This window comes from Vulpes vulpes, chromosome 12, assembly GCF_048418805.1.
Source record: "Vulpes vulpes isolate BD-2025 chromosome 12, VulVul3, whole genome shotgun sequence".
NCBI classification, from domain to species: domain Eukaryota; kingdom Metazoa; phylum Chordata; class Mammalia; order Carnivora; family Canidae; genus Vulpes; species Vulpes vulpes.
In genome coordinates, this window is record NC_132791.1 from 68801982 (window position 1) to 68823746 (window position 21765).

The 21765-nt window shown below is 39.4% G+C and overlaps 2 protein-coding genes across 6 annotated transcripts in view; both read left to right on the top strand.

Annotated features, from left to right (window-relative positions):
• CCDC112 (coiled-coil domain containing 112) overlaps positions 1-11597 on the top strand; it is a 28045-nt gene extending 16448 nt beyond the window's left edge. For all 3 annotated transcript variants that reach the window (XM_072728782.1, XM_026015375.2, XM_072728783.1), the window contains exons 4-10: positions 641-730; positions 2478-2553; positions 3169-3559; positions 7234-7647; positions 9280-9375; positions 10109-10227; positions 10632-11597. In XM_072728782.1, coding sequence (XP_072584883.1) covers positions 641-730; positions 2478-2553; positions 3169-3559; positions 7234-7647; positions 9280-9375; positions 10109-10227; positions 10632-10674 — 1229 coding nt within the window. In that variant the 3' untranslated portion in view covers positions 10675-11597. The remainder of the gene's footprint in view (positions 1-640; positions 731-2477; positions 2554-3168; positions 3560-7233; positions 7648-9279; positions 9376-10108; positions 10228-10631) is intronic.
• A 4294-nt stretch (positions 11598-15891) lies between these two features.
• PGGT1B (protein geranylgeranyltransferase type I subunit beta) overlaps positions 15892-21765 on the top strand; it is a 51588-nt gene continuing 45714 nt past the window's right edge. Inside the window, exons 1-2 of one of the 3 annotated variants that reach the window (XM_072728785.1) lie at positions 15904-16060; positions 16548-16779. Coding sequence is in view for 2 of the 3 variants with exons in the window: in XM_026015364.2 (XP_025871149.1) it covers positions 15921-16060 (140 nt within the window). In the remaining variant the exon portion in view is untranslated. Of the gene's footprint in view, positions 16061-16547; positions 21163-21765 lie in introns of all 3 variants that reach the window. The other 2 variants (XM_072728784.1, XM_026015364.2) reach the window with 2 other exon arrangements.

Consider the following 21765-nt stretch of genomic DNA (forward strand, 5'->3'; position numbering starts at 1 on the left):
CTGGCTTTTATTGTGGGTCTAGCATGTTCTTTCAGGCTAGTCCCTTGTTTGAGCTTGATAACCTATAACAAAGGTACCACTACATGGCAGCTGGGGACCTCCTCAAGGCCATGACAATGACACCAGTGGGTCTTACCAACCCCTGTCACAGAGGATGTGGTTAGATAGCATTAATTCTCATTAGGAAGTTTGTTGTATATTCATGGAGTTAATATTGGTTAGGCAGTTTTAATATTCCAACAGTAGAGATCAAATTCTGTTTCTACAACTGATAACACATTTAAAAGAAAAAAACTTTTTAAGAACAAAACATGACTACATCTGAGCTACTATTCCATGTATTTAGAACAGTGTTCAATCACTCAATCTCCAAAGAGTTTAAAAAAAAGAGAGAGAGAGAGAGAGAAAGAAAGAAAAAATTTAACCTAGTGGGCTTTTAAATATTGGAGGAAATTGCGAGTTACTTTATTTAGATCAAGGGTACTTGAAATGTTCAGGCTGTTTTTACACAAATACTCATCTTTTGTCCATTATTTAATTGCTCTTGCTTGTCTTCTACTAAGTGATAGGAATCAGTCTTTTGTGTTGCAACCACCTTTGTCATAGAGTTATTTAAAAAGTACATGCTTCTTCCTTGTAGGAGCAAAAATCCAGCAACAGCTGGCCAAAATACATAACAATGTAAAGAAACTTCAGCACCAGTTAAAAGATGTGAAGCCTACACCTGATTGTGAGTGAATTTAGATTTCATGTTCTGTCTTATGTGTTAGTATTTGCTATTGCTCATTAGAAATATTTATACTCTCCCAATAAGCACTTTTTCTGTTTGGCTTTACTGGAGCTAGGCCATACTGTATTGGTTAGGGATCAATAAAGATACATTAGATCATTAACTATAATATCTGGCATTTATGTAGTTGCTTTACCTTTAAAATGCTATCACATCCTTACAAGTTATGAAGTAGGTAGAACAGAGAATAGTGTGTACAGAATGGAAACTCTGGTCAGCTAATGAAGAAGAAAAAGATTAATTTTCTGATTCCTAGCCTAGTGCTTTTCCCACCATTGCTTTTTTCAAATAGTCACCTTTGAAATAATTGCATTTCGAACACATAAGGAAAAGGTTAATAGTACTGGGACAAAAGGTAGCAATTTGGAAAAAAATGAAGTGGCATTCTTACCTCCCTGCGTACACCAGCATTCATTCCTGAAGGATCAAATCACTTATTAGTTACATGCTTTTAGCCAATTACTTGATCTTTCTGAGCTTTTATTTCCTTAGCTGTAAAATGGAGATAATCATAGGACCTACCTCAGGATTCTGGGGAGATGAAGTGAGACAATGTATATAAAGCACTTGTTCAGTGTTTATAACCTAGGAAGCACTAAAAAATGATAACTATGACTCTCCTAATTTTTACTAATATATGAAGCCATAAATATCCTAGGAAACAAGTTTTTATAATTGTATTCTAGTTTATAAGTATGATGAAAAGAAGCCTTAAAGCCAGAAGTAGACATCACTGACTACTTCACCAAAAAAAAAAAAAAAAAAAAAAAAAACAAAAAAAAAACCCCAAACCATAAAGTTGAAAAACAAATTAGGAAAATACCAGCAATACATATGCAACTTTAAAAAACTAATGTCTGTAACATATAAAGAGTGCCGACAAATTGGAGCAACAAAGGTAAATAACCTAATGGAAAAATGGGTAAAGATTATCAGGTACTCGTTTATAGCAAAAGGAAAACAAAACACATTAAAAAAATGCTCAGGCTCATAAATGATCACAAAATATCAGTGAAATCAGTCATGATCCGTTTCACCTCTCATTTTGGAAATGGTTCAAGGTGCATAGGAGGTGGCTCTCAGGACCTGTATGTGAGTTAAGCCTCCCTGCAGGACCATGCACCAGCATCAATCATACTGTAAAGTGCGTATACTTTTTAATTTGGCATTTCAAATTTTTAGTTATTATCTAAAAACACTTGAGCATATAGAATCACTACACAAAAAATATTGACCTTAGCATTGCATCTATTGGAAGGCTCATCACTTGGGAGAACTAATTAAATGGTTGAGGGTGAATGTATAGACAATGAAATCCTATGAAGCTATGAAAAGAATGAGAGTGGATGCATGTATATTGATATAGAAAGTTAACCACATATTTGACTGCATTTTGTTAAATGAAAACTACTTGTCACAAGGCAGTACGTGTAGTATAAAACATTTCTATGGGAAAAAAATAATGGTATTAAGGTTTAATAACACATATTCAGAGGAATAAATCTGTTATTGGAAAAAATAGTCATAAACATTAGCTTTATAAGCATAAGTGTCTTATCCTTTAGGTTAAAAAGTGTGTTTAAAAGTAAGGCAACATTTCATTTTTTCTAACATTTTAGTCTTAGTCCTACTAAAATACAACATAACAGTCTTTGTGTGTGTGTGTGTGTTTTTTTTTTTTTTACAGTTGTTGAAAAGCTCAGAGAAATGATGGAAGAAATTGAAAATGCGATTAACACTTTTAAGGAAGAACAGAGGTTGATGTATGTTTTAAATTCATTTTGATATAAAATTACTGACTTTTAGTTTTCAATAATTCTCCACTAGGTTGTTGTATACAAACCATTTTATTCTGTATTTGGTATTAGTCATAACACAAGAACGGTTTAACACCTCTCTCCTTTTGTTTTATTTTTTAAATTTTTTTTAAAGATTTTATTTACTTATTCATGAGAGACACAGACAGAGAGAGAGGCAGAAACACAGGCAGAGGGAGAAGCAGGCTCCATGCAGGGAGCCCGATGTGGGACTCAATCCTGGGTCTCCAGGCTCACACCCTGGGCTGAAGGTGGTGCTAAACCGCTGAGCCACCTGGGCTGCCCTCAGCTTTTGTTTTAGCTTTGATTGCTTTTTATGTTTTAAGTGATTTTTTGCTTGTATTTGGACAAGATAAAAACTCTAGAATTTGAAAGATGTGGGTATTATTTTCCCCTTTTGGGAAACTCTTTTAAGGCTTAGATTTACAATGTTAATAATTTTAAGTCGAGAAGATGACATGAAAAGAGTAAAGAATAATGAAATTCAAGAGGGGGGAAATGGCAAGGTTAATATGGATTGGTTTCTATCTTATTATTCAAAATTTACCTTTAAAATTTTAGATATGAAGAGCTTATTAAAGAAGAGAAAAGCACCAATAATGAGTTGAGTGCCATATCAAGAAAAATCGACATGTGGGCTTTGAGTAGTTTGGGAGCAGAGAAAGCTTTCAGAGCCATGTCAGGCAAGCTTCCTGGAGACAAAATAATGCCAAGCACTCTTCCAGAAGAAGTGGTAGATTTTGAAAAATTTCTTCAGCAAACTGGAGGGCGGCAAGGGGGCTGGGATAACTATGACCATCAGAACTTTGTAAAGGTCAGAAACAAACATAAAGGGAAGCCAACGTTTATGGGAGAAGTTCTAGAAAACCTTCCTGGAAGAACACAGGATGAAGTTCAGCAGCACGAGAAATGGTATCAAAAATTTCTGGCCCTGGAAGAAAGAAAAAAAGAGGTAATAGTCATGACAATAGCTATTATTCATTGTATGTTGCTGCCTTCTAGGCATTGTGCTACCTCTTTAACACGTGTCATTAACTTTACAACTGCTCGTGAAGTGCATTTAGAGTTTCTCAACCCACTGTCTTTTAAAAGAGAAACTGAGGCAGTGAGAACCTAAGTAATTTTACCCAGCTAGCGGAACTCCAGTTGGATTTCTTCAAGGCTGAGAAATACAACAACAGGCCATAAAACTTCTGATAGTGGGCAGAACCCTCTGTGTCTGCCTGAAATGTGGGAAATCCAGAGCTATTTAGGGTTCGGTAAAAGTTATCTTACCACCAAGGCCAGATTGTTTTCAATGGAAAATAGAGACAGTATGAAAAAGTCTTTGGTTCTTAAAAGTTTCTTGGAGTTTGGGAGTGTAAGCCTCACTGTTTATTTTAAAAGACTCAACATGTTGGCTACCCCAGAGGAAAGAGTAACTCTTCATGGTAGCAAATACCTAACAGGTTCCGTTTTCACAATAAGATGACTCTGGCTTTGGTTTAAACCAGGACTTCTCACCCTTGGCACTGTTGACTGGGCTGGAGACCTCTTTGCTATCTTGTGTCATAGATGGTTAGCAGCATCCCTAGTCTCCACTCTCAAGATGCCAGTAACACCCCTTTAGCTGTGATCATCAAAAATGTCAGATGTTGACAGATGCCCCATAGATGGCAAGAATTGCCCCTAGTTGAATACCATGGGTTTGGATAGTCTGTCTCAGTCTCTTACTTATAGACTTCAGCTGTAATAAACGTCAACTAGCTTGGTTTGACAGCAAAAGTATGATTGTTCAACAGATGACATACCTCAAAAGTGGTGAAGAAATGTTGATTCCATATTTAATTTAAAATTTTAGAGAATCGGTGCCTGGGTGGCTCAGTCAGTTAAGCATCTGCCTTCAGCTCCTTGGGTTGTGATCCCAGGGTCTTGGGATCGAGTGCCACATCAGTCTCCTTATTCAGTGGAGAACCTAGTTCTCCCTCTGCCTGCTGCTCTTCCTGCTTGTGGGCATTCTCTCTCTCTCTCTCTCTCTGATAAATAAAATCTGTATAAAAATAAAATTTTAGAAAAAATAACTAGGGTTCATTTGTTGTTTTTTCCCTTAAAAATAAGTTGAATGTAGGAAAATTGACATTTGGGACTTAAAGAACATTTTTTAAAACAAGTAATTTTTTTTTTAGTGAGAGAGCACATAGGCTCATGGAAGGGAGAGGGAAGGAGGGCTGGAGGGAGAGGGAAAGAAAGAATCTTAAGCAGACTCCACACCTAGTGCAGAGCCAGACGTGGGGCTCAATCTCATGACCCTGAGACACGACCTGATCCAAAATCAAGAGTCAGATGCCCAACTGACTGAGCCACCCAGGCACCCTGAAACAAGTCATTTTTAAAAAGCCAAAATATGAGCTATTAAGAATTTATTTAGGCTTTTTTTCCAGGATACTGAAAACATGGGGTCCCTGGACCAGCAAAGTCAGCATTACCTGGGGACTTGTTAAAACTTACCAGACCCCTCCAACCACAGACTGAATCTGAACCCTGGGTGTGGGGGGAGCAATCTGTGTTTTCACAAGGTCGTTAGGTTATTCCATCACAAGTTAAAGTTTGAGAGCCACCTCTCTAGGGAAGAGGAGCAGACACAGTATTCTGGTAATAAACGTAAACCTGGATTCTGGCTCCCTCTTCTCACTCTATTTCCTAGTGTGTGATGACTGATTGAATATAAGGGTGAGGTGGGTGGGGTGTGCATGATGAGGGGCCATTTATTGTGATACAACATGTTGGAGGAGAAGAGGGAGGTTTGGGGGAAAGGATCAGGACTGTAGCTTTAACTCTTCTGAGTTTAAGGCGATGAGTAGGAGGGGTGATCAAAGGGCTCGGTGGGTGGAGCAGGTGACTGCATCTTGGGGTTGGGAGTTCAAGCCCCATGTGGCTGTAGGGCTTACTTAAATAAAACTTAAAAAAAAAAAAAAAGATGAGTAGGAAATTCTCCATGCTTACTTCCCACTTCCCTTAACATGTCCTGTATTTTGCCCAAATGAAGATACTGATTTTCAGACATGCCTTGAACTTTCTGGCCTGAGGACCCTTGCTTGTTTCTGTTTCTGGAGCCTCCATCTTTCTTTCCCTTTCCACTGCCAGCCCATCACAATCTGACCAGATCAGATGCTACTTCCTGCTTGCCCATCAGACACAGGAAGTCCTCTCATAATTTAGATTCTTCATATATACCTTTCTTTTTTTTTTTTTTTTTTTTTTGAGAGAGAGAGAGAGAGAGAATGAGCAGTGGGTGGTGGGAGGGAGAGGGAAAGAGAGGATTTCAAGCAGGCTCCCCACTGAGCGCTGAGCCTGACCTGGGGCTCGATCCCAGGACCCTAAGATCATAGCCTGAGCTGAAATCAAGAGTTAGATGCTTAACCAGTTGAGCCAAACCAGGCGCCCCTTGTTTATACCTCTTTTATGATGTGCGAGGGCGCATTCTCTATGCTGGTGTTTATGCACATATCTTATCTCACCTAGAACAGTGCTACTCAAACCTGGCCCATGGACTAGATGTTAGTTTGTTAACTATTACTGGTTTCCAGGAGAATAAATTGACTGCACCAGAATCAGCTACTCAGTAAGCTCACTGTTTAGTCAGTTCACTTTTTTTTTCCCTGTAGAAAACTTTCTCATGGAAGGAAGCAGGGCATTAATTTACATTATGGTGTGAATTCCTGATATTTTTGTGGACCTGTGCTTTGAGAGAATCTGTACTAGATGGCACTTGGTATTGTTTTAATTATCTGTGGCTCCTACTACATTGCCTTGCATATAGTGCCCTTATCATAGGGATTTATCTAATGAATGTATGATACAGCATGAGAAAGGGTAAAGAAACTGTTTCCTGACTAGTGGGGGAAGTAATTCAGTGGATATATCCTTAATGGCTGCTAGCAGACTGCTAGAATTTTAAATAATATTTATATACCCATATGCAATATAGCAATTTTACTTTTTTTTTACACTTGTGAATCATTATGTGCCAGGCACTGACTCACTGACCCTTCACAACAGCCCTGTTTGAGAGGTACTACCCACCACTTTTACAGATGTGCAAAATGAGGACAGAGAAGTTTAGTGACTCATCCAAGTTCACATCTACTAAAATGCAGAACCAGTATTTGGTCTCAGATGGCCTGGCTTCAGACCCCATGCTCTCCACCAGCCCACTTTTAATTCCTCTTCTAATTTTTGACCAAAGGAAAGTCACTCAAAGTATTCTAAGCCTAGACAGAGAATTTGGAAGCTGAGTGGGGTGATCAGAAGAAGAGATGTTCCCCATGAACGCAAAGGAAGGAAGTAAAGGAGAGGAGGCTACTTGATGAGGTGTAGTCCTTGTGAACCTAGGGATTCAGAGAAGAAGAGGAAGGCCAAAAGAATAAGCCACTACTCAGGGTTTAAAAGATAAATTTATTTTAAAAAAATGAAGTAGAAAAAAACCTGCATTTGTTTAGGGGGAAAGAAGCTTTAAAACTCCAGTAACCAGCATTCTGCCAACCATATTCTTTTTGGGAAGATGGATATGAGGTTGCATTTTCAAGTGCTCCTGGTTATTAAAAATATTTTTCTCTTGCTGTCCTTTTTATTTGTTTAATCATATAGTCTATTCAGAACTGGAAAACCAAAAAGCAGCAAAAGAAGGAGGAAATTTTCAAGTTAAAGGAAAAAGCAGAGAACCTATCTCTACTCTTTCATAATAAAAAAGAAGATAATCAAAAACGCAAAGAGGAACAAAGAAAGAAGCAGAAACTGGCCGTGGAAGCGTGGAAGAAACAGAAAAGTCTGGAAAGGTCAATGAGACGTGCCTCCCAGGTGAAGGAAGAAGAGGAGAAAGAGAAGAAGCAGCAGAAAGAGCGCCGACGCCAGTTTAAGCTAAAATTACTGCTGGAGAGTTATGCGCAGCAGAAGAAAGAACAGGAAGAATTTCTGAGACTTGAAAAGGAGATGAGAGAAAAGACAGAAAAGGCAGAAAAAAGGAAAGCTACTGCAGAGGAGATCTGCAGGTTTCAAGAAAGAGTGAGTCAATACAGTTCCCGGGACATGCTTTCAGGGCTGCACGCAGCAGAACCCAGGGCTTCTCGAAGCCTGTCAGGCTGTACCCGGCGTTCGTCCAGTCGGAACAGGAAAGGCTGTTCCCTGATTTCCAGTAGATTGTAGTCTCGAGGGAGAGACAGGTGTTCAAGTGGGAGATGTCAGGAGAACGCGGTGATGGAGGTGGGTGGGGCCCGGTACTTCGGGAGATGGACAGGCAGCCCGGGCAGCTTCCCCCATAGCAGCGAGTGTCAGACAGGAGGTGACGCTGGCATTGACCCTTGGAGGAGAAAAATGGAGGGATCCTTACTGGCAGAGGGAACAGCAGGAGTGGCCATGTGGCTTGGCCGGGAACCGGGAGAACTGCAGTAGTCTCAGGGCACCGTGCACACAGGAGATGGAAAGCAGCTGGGGATGAGGCTGGACAGGGACCTGTGGGCCCGACTGCACAGGTCTGGTCTTTGCCAGACCAGTTGGTCCTACACCGTAGGTGATTTGCTTACTGGTTCACTGTCCGTATCCCCCCCATCGTCATGAAAGTTCCATGAGAGCAGAGGTTTTTGTCCTTTTTGTCCATCCTTGTACCCTAGGGTCTGCTACCATGGAGAAACTTGGGATATATTTAAGGGCATCCAGGTTACTGCTGAGAGGTAGGGGATGATCAGGGATTTTTAAAAAAACATGCAGAAGAAAAATACTAATCAAAGAAAGAGTTTATGATTTTACCAGTAAAGTGGAATTCAGTCCAAAAAATATTTTAAAAGACCAGGAAGGACTCTTTCTTTATTTTTTGAAGATTTATTTATTTATTAGAGAGCTCGAGCACATTCAAGAGGCAGAAGAGCAGGGGTGGTGGAGCAGAGGGAGAGGATCTCAAGCAGGCTCCCTGCTGAGTGTGGAGCCAAGCTTGAGCTGGGGTGGGGGAGCTCGATCCCACCCTGAAATCACCCCCTGAGCTGAAAGCAAGAGTCAGATGCTTAACCAACTCCACTACCCAGGCGCCCCAGGAAGGATACTTTAGAATGAAAAAGTTCGCATGAGATACAACTGTTAGGAATATAATCATTAGGAATTCTTCTATGCATCCAAAAGACATAGTCGCAACTTTTCATAAAGCAAAAAGGAAAGGAAATACAAAGAAAAATAATAGACAAAAACGCAATAATAGGATATCTCTTAGTCCATATGTAAAAATATTCCTAAATAACAAAAGATCACATGCATTCTCCCCATCCCCCCCACCCAAAAAAGGTGAGCAGGCCACACAATAAAAGACCATGGGGGAAATAAAGAAATCCTGTAAAATGAAAAAAATTCAAGAGATCTAAAACCAGACATATCTATATCAGTAAGTGAAAATGGGCTTAGGTCAACTATTAAAAGGAGTTTTAGATTAAACCATAGAATAAAATAAGATAGCTAAAAAAAAGTGCGTGTCTTACATTTATATTCAGGAAAAATACAGCTCTTAGCTTTTGTTGCAAAAAAGTTAATTATTGGAGGAGTAGTGATACTTAGGGTAATTTAATTTTACCTACAAGCAACCAACCTTTAAGTCAAATTCCAACTAATTTTATTTTCTTAATATTGCCCTTCTTTTGTTGGTGTATTTCTTAGGATTTACATAAACTCAAATTGAAAATTCTGGATCGACAGTTAAAGGAAGATGAAAAGGCAGAAAAACAAAGAAAACTGGCAAAATTGAAAGAAAAGGTACTGCGTGCTGAGATTCATTTATTTTTATTGGTCCTATCCTAGACCCTTGATCTGTAAGGAGACAAGCATAAAACCCACTTTCCATCCATCCCGCACTATATTTCGGTGTCATTTCCCCCAAGTCTCGTACTTGCCCATTCACATAACGCGAAGCCCACCTTCGTGCAACTTAAGCAACTGTCATCGGAATTCTCTCGTTTCACCTTCTCAGCACCTTATTCTCTTTTACCCTGAGTTTTCTCTTCCTACACTCCCTTCTGTTTTTCATTTTCTCTTTATGTACCTCTGTGTCAGACGTCCGGCAGCTTAGGAGCACTGCTCAGTATCCCTCGTAGTGCATGGACTTCAGATGTTGGTGCCTTTCATGGGAGCAAAGAACTTCTGGTGGTTATTTATCCTAAGTCCATTGTCTGGCTATCCCACCGTTGTACTTGGCTGCATTACACTTCCCTCAGAATAGAAACAGAGAAAAATAGAACCACAGTGGAAACAGAACAAAATAATTGGACTAGAAAAAATGAAACTAAATTAACAGTTTGTTAATAGATTGATGGAGTCCAGGTTTTATGCCAGGTCTAGGAGCACAGTGAGAAGTTTACTGAAAAGGTTATTAACAGTTTTATTTCTGTTTAGCTAATATCAAGGATGTTTCTTATAACTGCTTGCTGTTGTTACTAAGGATCTCACTCACTAGTCCAAACTTAATAGTTCATTTTCTTTCTGATTACAGGTTGAAAACAACATTAGTAGAGATCCCTCTAGGCTTTACAGACCTACCAAAGGTTGGGAGGAAAGGGCCAAAAAGACAGGACCCACCAGCTCTGGGCCACTTCTGCATATCCCACACAGGTAAAAAGGAGTTAGAGTGGGTGTCCACTTTATAACAATTATTAAATATAACTACATGTTTATATTTTGTACAGTTTCTATATATATGCTATATTTTACAATAGAAAGTTGATAAAAGTTGCTAAATAATGTTCATTTATATAGATGTTCTAGCATTCCTAGACTTTGAAAACTTGAGCTATTTATTCTTACCCAGTAATATAGAGTGGCATTTCACATGGGGGCTGGACTCTGTCATCCATTACTCAACAGTCTGTGTGGTCAAAATCACCCATGAAAAGCCTTTTACTTACCCAGGAGGCATATTATAATCTCTTTCAGTGAGCCCACCATAGAATTTTAATTAATTAGGATTTTTAAAAATTTTCCTTTGTATTTATAATTGCTCTTCTTCTTCTTCCTAGGGCTATTCCAACCTGGAGACAAGGACTTCAGAAAAGAATATGAGATAATGAAGTTGGTATTCAGTTGATGAGAATGTCCACATATTCATAACAGGAGAGAGTCACTAACCATGTTCTTAAATTGTACTAGCCCCATTCAGATTGATAACTGTGTTGTATGCGAATCAACAGGCAGTGAGTTTCATGTGGCACTGTTGTATTTCCTGTTTCTACTCAGAGGGTATTTAATGTGTCTGTTGGCCTATTATTGATGTAAAAGTCTTTTAAATAAGTTGATGCTACAAACGTTATTTCATTTAAATACTCAGAACACTGCAAAGATATTTTGTTTTTGTCATGGCATGGCAAATAAATTGGGACAATCATAGAGTAACATTTTTTTTTAAACAAAAATTTTGTAACATTTATAACCTGGAGGTGAATTAGCCCAAGTAACAAAAATATGAAGGTTTTCCTGTTGGCAGGGGTCGGGTGGGGGTGGGAGAATAAGGTAGTATTTTTCTAAGCTTAACAAATTGGTAGTTTGTCAGTTGCTACATTTTTTGTGTAATAAATATTTTGTATTTGTTGGAAGCATGCTTTGTTTTAGAGAATATTTATTTTAAAAATATGCCTTACCTCATCTATACCCTATTATTTGTATTATCAATATTTTTTGATTTTCTTTAGCTATTCCAAATTTCCCTCCAGCCTTCTGGACTTGACACATTTATAAAAACTTTGTGTCTTTCACATCTTCCTGGCTGATGCAGTTTTCTTTACTGCTTCTGTTTGGCTCAAAATATTTGGTTAAAAGAATTAATTTTAAAACTCCCAAACTTTTGTACATGAAAACACAATTTAACTTAATATGACTCAACTTTTCCTATTATAAAATCTTAGTCCCTAAATTTAATCAGTCCCCATCTTATAGGAAAGGTACTACATACATAATAAATATAGGAAACTCGTTTCTTTTAACTTTTATCTTGGAGTATCTTTTTTTATATAAATTTATTTTTTATTGGTGTTCAGTTTGCCAACATATAGAATGACACCCAGTGCTCATCCCGTCAAGTCCCTACCTCAGTGCCCATCACCCAGTCACCCCCACCCCTGCCCACCTCCCCTTCCACCACCCCTAGTTCGTTTCCCAGAGTTAGGAGTCTCTCATGTTCTGTCTCCCTTTCTGATATTCCCACTCATTTTCTCTCCTTTCCCCTTTATTCCCTTTCACTATTTTTTATATTCCCCAAATGAATGAGACCATATGTTTGTCCTTCTCCGACTGACATTTCACTCAGCATAGTACCCTCTAGTTCCATCCACATCGAAGCAAATGGTGGGTATTTGTCGTTCCTAATGGCTGAGTAATATTCCATTGTTTACATAAACCACATCTTCTTTATCCATTCATCTTTCAATGGACACCGAGGCTCCTTCCACAGTTTGGCTATTGTGGACATTGCTGCTATAAACATCGGGGTGCAGGTGTCCTGGCATTTCATTGCATCTGTATCTTTGGGGTAAATCCCCAGCAGTGCAATTGCTGGGTCATAGGGCAGATCTATTTTTAACTCTCTGAGGAACCTCCACACAGTTTTCCAGAGTGGCTGCACCAGTGCACATTCCCACCAATAGTGCAGGAGGGTTCCCCTTTCTCCACATCCTCTCCAACATTTGTGGTTTCCTGCTTTGTTAATTTTCCCCATTCTCACTGGTGTGAGGTGGTATCTCATTGTGGTTTTGATTTGTATTTCCCTGATGGCCAGTGATGCGGAGCATTTCCTCATGTGCTTGTTGGCCATGTCCATGTCTTCCTCTGTGAGATTTCTGTTCATGTCTTTTGCCCATTTCATGATTGGATTGTTTGTTTCTTTGCTGTTGAGTTTAATAAGTTCTTTATAGATCTTGGAAACTAGCCCTTTATCTGATACGTCATTTGCAAAAACTATAGAACACTTCTGAGAGAAATTGAGGAAGACACAAAGAGATGGAAAAATATTCCATGCTCATGGATTGGAAGAATTAATATTGTGAAAATGTCAATGTTAGCCAGGGCAATTTACACGTTTAATGCAATCCCTATCAAAATACCATGGACTTTCTTCAGAGAGTTAGAACAAATTATTTTAAGATTTGTGTGGAATCAGAAAAGACCCCGAATAGCCAGGGGAATTTTAAAAAAGAAAACCATATCTGGGGGCATCACAATGCCAGATTTCAGGTTGTACTACAAAGCTGTGGTCATCAAGACAGTGTGGTACTGGCACAAAAACAGACACATAGATCAATGGAACAGAATAGAGAATCCAGAAGTGGACCCTCAACTTTATGGTCAACTAATATTTGACAAAGGAGGAAGACTATCCACTGGAAAAAAGACAGTCTCTTCAATAAATGGTGCTGGGAAAATTGGACATCCACATGCAGAAGAATGAAACTAGACCACTCTCTTGCACCATACACAAAGATAAACTCAAAATGGATGAGAGATCTTAATGTGAGACAAGATTCCATCAAAATCCTAGAGGAGAACACAGGCAACACCCTTTTTGAACTTGTCCACAGTAACTTCTTGCAAGATTCATCCATGAAGGCGAGAGAAACAAAAGCAAAAATGAATTATTGGGACTTCATCAAGATAAAAAGCTTTTGCACAGCAAAAGATACCATCAACAAAACTCAAAGACAACCTACAGAATGGGAGAAAATATTTGCAAATGACGTATCTTGGAGTATCTTTAATTATAACTTGATACATCTAGGTCAAATGATTCAGAAATTTACTAATAGTAGTAACCTTTACTTATTTTATAGTTAATATAGTCAAAGTAGATGGCTTCCAAATTTTGGAAATGGATTTTTTTTAAGATTTTATTTATTTATTCATGAGAGACAGAAAGAAAGAGGCAGAGGGAGAAGCAGGCTCCCTGCAGGGAGCCTGATGTGGGACTGGATCCTGGGACTCCAGGATCACGCCCTGAGCCAAAGGCAGATGCTCAGCCACTGAGCCACCCAGGTGTTCCAGAAACTGAATTCTAATTACACTATTATTGGTGCAAAATGAGAGAAATGACATAAAACATCCTTACTCAGGAATGCTTGTTTTATTTGTAGTCCTTGTTCTCTATAACCTTTTCAAATGATTGGAGGCAGCTTAGAAATAAAATATTGGACAACAGATTTTAAAAACAGAATGGAACTATGAGAAGATACACAAAAGAAAGTTTTCTTACATACGGCTTTTGAACATGTTGCTTTTTGTTGTGCACAAAAGCTTTCCATTTCCTGCATCTAAGGAAGCATACTGGGTAGTATGATTTTATGGCTTTTTACCTGTTTTTTGGTTTGTTTTTTAATAAAAGTATGGAATTCTCATTCACAAAACCAGTCCTTCAAACTGAATCCAAAATAAATGAGGGATTTATCATATGGATCCTCTATATAAAGGATGTAGAAATAGCATAATTAAGAGTACCTTCAGTTACAGGCTCATAGACAAGATAAATAAACATTTCTTATAAAGGATATGGGTAAGAAATTTAGGAAAAACTCTAAGGGAAAATGTTAATAAAACACTCATAATTCCATCACTCCAGGGTAACTTTTTCAAAAAATACCTACATATTTTAAAATAGTTACAGTCATAGAGTACATTTTATTTACCATACTAATTACCTAACATTATGTTATACATACTTTCCTATATTTCTATAGAATTCAAACATTATTGTTTAATGGCTAAATGTTCAGTTTTATAGATATTCTATTATTCGTGTACTTTGAAAACTCGAGCTATTTACACTTCTTACTTAATGTAGAGTGGCATTTTATGTGGGGATTAGGTTCTGTCATGCATATGTCAACAATCTAAATGTGGTCAAAATCATCCATGGGGAAGAAAAAAAAATATATATATATGTATGTATATGCACCTAGAGGCAGTGAGTCTACCATAGAATTTGGATCAGGCTACTGGTTCTTGAGCTGAGAATCATATGAAATATCTGGGTTTCCTTTAAGGCCTGTTGAATAGGATTTTCTTTCTGAGCACATATAGATTGCATTATTCGTTCTAGTAAATTAAATGTGTGTGATATGACTCATTTTGAGCATCCTCAGACATTTGGTGGTGTATGTAACTGTAATAACAGATTGAGCACTCCTCTAGACTGACATATCTGAAAAGCAAGGAATGTGGCCTCCCTATTTGTAAGGAAGCACCAAAAATGCCCTCCAGTTGTATCCAGCCCTTTGGTGATGCTGTATTTGTTAAAGACGTAACAGGAGTACTTGTGAATTAGTAGTTACTAGAACCTAAAATTAGGCACTTTGGATAACTGTAGTCCACACAGTATGTATTTTAAATAGATTTTCTAAGAAAGCTAATAATAAAACTATACTCAAACTTAGCTGACTATAAAGAACATAGGTTTTGGCTTAATATTTGGCTGAAAATGATCCCCCCCAAAGAGTGCTTCATGAACTTTTAAAGGGAATGGTAACATACTGCTGAAGCAAATCAATCTCTTTAAAAAAAAAAAAAAAAAAGCTAGAAGCATGTTCATTTTTTTAATATACAGGTAGTTGGAGAACATTTTAGGTTGGTTGCTATGTATGGTAAATTGATTCAACATTGATGCTAGATGGATGCACTGACTCAAGCATGAAGACTTGAAAAAGAAAATGATGCAGTCACGTATGAATAGGTTATAAGTGTATGTTATATTTGGGTGTGTGTGTGTGTGTGTATACATATATATATTTATTTTTAAGTGATTGCTGGTATCCTAGAGAGGACCAGGAATGTCTCTGACCTTAGGAAGTGTCACTAATTATTTAATGAACATTTATCTCCACAGCTTTATTTGCAGGCCTAGCTTGCCTATCCATTCAGCTTTAAAACTGTGGCCTTCCAAAGAACGATTTACTCTGATCCATCCGTTTTCCCTTTAAGCCCCTGATGGTTTCCAAGCGATCTAGGAGCTTTTCATCTTGCACTTCCACAAATATCGAATGAGGATAAGAGTTCTGCAAGGATTTGTGGATTTGTGGGCCGCATTTTACAAGGCGTGAGAGGGGTCTCCAAGCCTGTGGAGCTCAGAACGGAAAAGGTGTGGTCCAGAGAGAAATCCGAGGCCTAAAGCGCAGCGTAAGTCTGCCAACACCGAGCGGTATCAACCGCAGCCTCCCCGCGCCCGGCGCACCGCCCTTCCCCACGCGCCAGCCCCGGGTTGCCCCTCGGGCTTCCTTCCCGCCGCGCGCCAACTGCTTCCGGGTCGCGGCGGACGTCGCTTCCGCAGCAGCATGGCGGCGCCGGAGGACGAGCGGCCGGCGGGGAGCGGCGAGGGAGAGCGGCTGGATTTCCTGCGGGACCGGCACGTGCGGTTCTTCCAGCGCTGCCTCCAGGTCTTGCCCGAGCGCTATTCCTCGCTCGAGACCAGCAGGTACCTGGCGGCTCCGGGCCCCGGCCCCAGCAGAAAGGCACCGCGGAGCCTGCCGGCTGACCCGCCTTCTGTGGGGCCTGCGCCGCCGCCCACCCGGCGCTGCCCGGTGCCTCTCCCCTCGGGCGGCTCGGCGGTCACCCTCACGCCCCCGAGCCACGGCGGGGGGATTGGGGCAGCGGTAGGGCGAGGGCGTGGGAACCTCCAGTTTCTGCCCTTCTCTCTTCCCGACCGTTTTCCCTGTCGCTCTGAGCTTCCTTTTTACTCCCTCTGCGAGGCTGCGAATCACTTGGCCTCACCGACTTCCGAGTGTAGGAGAAAGACCAGTCATTTCGTCTTGGTAGTTTAGGTGTATAGTCTCCCATGCTACCCTTTCCTCCGACACCTGATTAACTCTTAATTGAATACCTGTACGGTGTTCGATGTGTAGGAGCGGCGCAGACCCTGTAAGGTTTGTAGAAATTAACTTTCCAGGAATTGTGCATCTCAGGGTAGGAGAAGGTTGGCGGAAGAGGTGCAGCGTCCGTGGAGCATCCTGTTAAAAGTGTATTTGCCGTAGCCTTGGGAGTTTGGAGTTGGCTGAGGAGTGTGATTTGGCTGCGGCTAAAAAACTGTGAATTAGTCATTCAGAGTAAAAGTCTGGAGATGAGAAGAAGGAGGAGGCGGTCCTCGCTCTGCATTGCTGTGTTTTGAAGTGGGGCTCCCAAGCTGCCTGGGACTGGGTAAGAGAGCAGATTGGTTTTGCTCTAATCTCTCCGTGTTTTCTGGACTCTGGTTCTCTGGTGTGTTTCAGACGTTGCATGGCTGGGTCAGACTTGGAGGTTTGATAGTTGACTTCTGCCTAGTGGCCTTGAAATGTATGATGCTGGGTGCTGGAGTACAGCCGCACAAGACAGGCTGTTTCAGTATAGAGTTCTGTGCGGCGTGTTCGCCTAGGGTTATTGGGAGCGTGTGTGAGAGCAGATTCCCAGCCCAGATGTCTTTAGAGACGCCTTCCCAAAAGAGATCCACCCCTTCCAATCACCACCTAAAATTACATATTTGTTGGTTTATTTGCTTACTATTTTTCTTTCACGCTGGATTGTCAACTTCACAAGGTTATCTTTTTTCTAGTTTCCTGTATGATACTAGAGGGGCCCTGTCCAATGTAGTCACGAACCACATTTGGCTGTTTAAATTTGGATTAATTAAAATTAAATCACATTAAAAATTCAGTTCTTTCCAATTGCAGCAGCCACTGCATTTCGAGGGCTCCATCACCTCATTGGCCAGTAGCTTTTGTTTCTGCTTTAACATTTCCATTATCCCAGAAAGTCTATAGGGCATTGAATATATTATCTCGTATATAAGAGGCATGAAGTAAATATTTGTCGAATAATGTGAGCTGAGCCCTGAACAATGAACATATTATTGCTAAAGAAACAGTGAAGCATCATTTTATATTCCTTTCTGTACCCATAGGTGTTGATTGACTAGCAGAGCATATCTCTAGAGCTAAATTAAGGTTTCCAAAACTCACTCTATTGATTGGAATGATATGTGATGGAACAAATGATACTAATAAATCACATATTTTATGGGGATTAACTTTATGTGAATTCGAAGCATTTGGATAAAAAAAAATCTTCCATCCTATTGTGCTTGTTAAACAGTTGAACTTTGCTCATAGGTATCATTTTAGGTCTGTGGTTGCATTTTCAAAATGCCAATGTTTGTTCTGTTTAAAATTTCAGCATGGACAAAATCATATATACTAATGTATGTTGGTAAACTGATGATGCTCATAACAAATAAAACTGCAAAAATTGATTGAAAACTGATTTAAAAACTTTAGTGTAATCTTCGAGTCTACAACAGGCATTATAAGAGAGTGTATTATGTCATGGTGCGTTAAATATTATTTCCTTTGTAATGCCTAATGTTTATCACTTGAATATTTATAATTTCTCGTTTTCTTAGGGCACACTTAATAACCACGTTTAAGCTAATGTGCACATAGCAGTTTTTGTAGTAATTTTTTAAAGTTTGTCAGTTTTTCTCTTTTCTGATTCAGTCTTAGTTTAGCATTAAGTCCTTTCATGGTGTATGTGATCTCTAATTGACTTTAAGATGCTTGTGAAGGAGCTCTGAGCTTTTAAGGAAAGGTGACTGACATATCACAAAATTTCTACTGATACCAGAGTTTTCAGATGAAACAATGTGTTTGCTAAGTCACAGTTCTTCATCTGGTATTGCTGTTTAATCTTTCACACATTTATTTGAGGGCCTGCTGTGTGTCTGGGTACAGGGATACAGTGCAAAACCAGTGATTTTGGTGTTCCTTTTTTTCTTACTGATAGATATGACACAGGTGACTCTGGGGAAGGCTGATAACAAACTAGATATTTAGACACTTATTTTCTGACCCACCCACCTGGCAAAATTACCTCATTCCCCTGTTTCTTTTAGTCTGACGAATAGGACTAAATAATTTTTATTTTTCTAATAACAATGGGTTTATGAAAAGAACAAAGTCTTTGTTGTTTCACTTGTAGCTTTCTTTTCATATTAACTTCTGGAAAGTGGCAGCTTTTAGTTACCTCAGGTGAATATTAAAGTTTGGATTGTGAGCTTTGTGCATTAACAGATTTCTTTTCTATGAGCTTTTTGGTCATGAGTTGTTACTGCCATTTGTAGTTGGGTAATGGGAGTTAGAGTAGGTTTTTTTTTAAATCAAAGAACATAATACTGACCATTTTCTATGTATGTTATTTTTACAGATCCAGCTGCTCTTGAAGAAGGGTTTAGACATTTGGTTTTTATTTTCTGAGACCTCACAATCTACCTGGTCTTTCTGTTCATGTGTCCTTCCGTTTTCCCCTGTGTAGTCTGTGTCATAACTGTCCACATGATTAACATCTAGCAATTACTCTGCTCTTTCATTTCCTCCCTTATCTGAAATATATTGCAGTCCAGCGGTGTATTTCTTAAGGTGTGATGATGATGGCAGGAGGCTCCAAATCAGTGACATCATCACATGCTTTGTAAGACTGCAAGTACCTGGGCCCCTCCCCAGTTCTGCTTCAAACTCTGGGCTTGCCAGTGTGCATTGTGACAAGCATTCCAGATGGTATTCATGCACACTGGAGTTTGAGACTGTTTGCCTGATAGGAGAGACAGATGTACAAACATTCTTAAAACAGTTCCTCCCAACTCAAATGGGCATATAAATCACCTGGGGATCTTGTTTAAATGCAAATTCTCATTGCATGGATCTGGGAGGGGTCTGCATAGAACCTGAAGTTCTAACAGGTTCCCAGGTGGTGCTGATGGTGCTGATTGCCTGACCACACTTGAATTTGTTTGCACAATGATTGTGGTATCCACAGACATTATGGAAGAACCTTAGCTCAACCTGAAGAGAGACATGTCTCAGAGATGGCTTCTTGGAAGAAGTAATCCTGGAGCTAAATATTAAAGAATGTGTTAGGTTTGGAGGAGTGGGGGATGGATTATAGGCAAATGGACAAGACAATAAAGGTAGACGAGTGAGTGTTGAGCAGAGAAACTGCAATCATTTGTCTAATAGTGGTTCAAGATGTAAGGCAAGTGTGGTAGGAATTGAGTCTGGAGGGCAGACATGGGCCAGATCACAGAAGGCTTTGTGTGCCAGATCAAGAAACTTAAATTTGATATCACATAAGTGATGGAAAGTTGCCCAGCAGTGGATCTTTCTGGTTAGGTATGCATTTCAGAGTCATCCTTGAATTTGAGATTGGTTCCTCTGGAAAGTGGAACTAGACCAAACAAGGAAGACCCGTTAGGGAACTGTTGTAGTATGCAGGAGTCTGAGAGCCGTATGCTGGGGCAGTGGAAGCAGGGATAGAATGAAGAGGTATAGGAAGAAGGAGGAGTTCCAGAATTCTAGGTTTGGATCTGCCATCTGGTCTAGAGAACAAGAGGCAAAAGGAGTAGGTTGAGAAAAAAAAGATGATTTTTTTTTTTTTTTTTTTTTGACAGCAAGAGCACTAGTTGTGTGACATGGTGGGGTGGAAAGGTGGAAGGGAGGAAGGAGAGAGAGAATAGAATCTTAAGCTCCATGCCCAACACCAAACTGAGGCAGGGCTCAATCTCACAACCCTGAGATTAAGAGTCATATACTTAACTGACTGAGCCACCCAGGCACCCTGAAAATGATTTCTATTAATAGTACATATATAACTACTTAGTTATTTTCTTTCATAATTTAACCTGCTTAAGGTTTGGAGGCTTATTTTATTCGTTTTTGTCATGACATCTGCTCTCTAGTAGATGTTTAGTAAACATTTCTTATTGAAAAATTATTTTGCGTGTAAAATAATTCCAAAGATGTGTGACTGTACTTAAAAATACTTACCATTGAACCAGCTATTTAAAAATATTACAGATAAAGAGTAAGGCTTACAATTCTAGCATTCTTGCAGCATTGCAGTCATTCATTCCAGAGTATTTATTGGGGCCTCTGTTTGCTGTGTATTTTAACTTCATGATTAATTTCCTCTAAGGAAATTATTAATTAAGGAATTAATTAATGTCCTCTAAGGCTCTCTCATCATTTCGACTGTTAGCAATTTTATCCAGCAACTGTGTTCCTATTTCTAAATATTCCCTATTTCTAAATGCTTGTTAATAATTTAAAAATTCTTTGCAATATGGTTTAATTATAGCCCCACCTGAGAGCTAGGCAGGAATGCAGTTACATTTGGGGATGCTAGTAAATAGACTGTACTAGAAAGAGGCAGAGCAGGTAATCCAAAGTTTGGGAATCTAGTCAGTGCCCATAAATTAGTGTTTCCAGTATATTCCAAATGGTTACTTACCTGTCATAGCCTAACAGTACACTACTCGTTTAGTAGTACAGGAAATCATATTGCTATTACTCAGTTCTTTTATCTACTGCCCAGACTGGTTTTCTTTTCTTTCTTTTTTTCCCTATTTAATCCATGGGAGCTTGGGCGACTGTTTCTTAAGCCTGAAAACTTGGAGATCTTCTGGTGACATCATTTAGTTGATGCCTACCATCTGTGAATTGATCCAGTGGGGCAGCACGTTGATTTAGAGGAGACAAACTTTACTGCTTCATCCATGTAAGATATACTTTCCATATGTATTGTTCAGAGTGGAAGAAGGGGCAGGAAGATGTGGCTGGCTTACTTTGCTTTCTCAGGTTATAGTTTCAGAGTTCAACTCTAGGGAAGAGAAGAAAGGAAGAGAACAAATGAATACTCACCAAAGTAACAAAATTGAAATACCTTCACTGGCTTGATTTTAGGCATGTGTCTTGACACGATTTCCCCTCTAGACACCTGCTCCAAGGTGGGTGGGCAGCAGTCCATACCCCAAATACCACTCAATGGGGCACTGTAAAAGCCTCCATTATTTCTCTCAGAGGCCCACAGCCCAAAATTGCTTTGTTTTTCTTATGACTTCTGTAATTCTCTCCCTCTCAGAATTTTAGGACTGCTTGAGAACTCTGCTGTGATGAGAAAGGATATTTTTCCAGCCTATCTTAGAGGGAGGCCAGACATTTGCTGCAAATTGATTCCTTGGTTCTGTCTGCCAGCCTGCTGGGTGTCTTATTTTATGACCATAAGCTTTTCACTATAGCTGTGTTAATCCTATAAACCTTAGTCTTACCTGCTAGTAGTTGAAAATCCTGGACTCTCAGAAGCCTTTAATAATTAAGTATG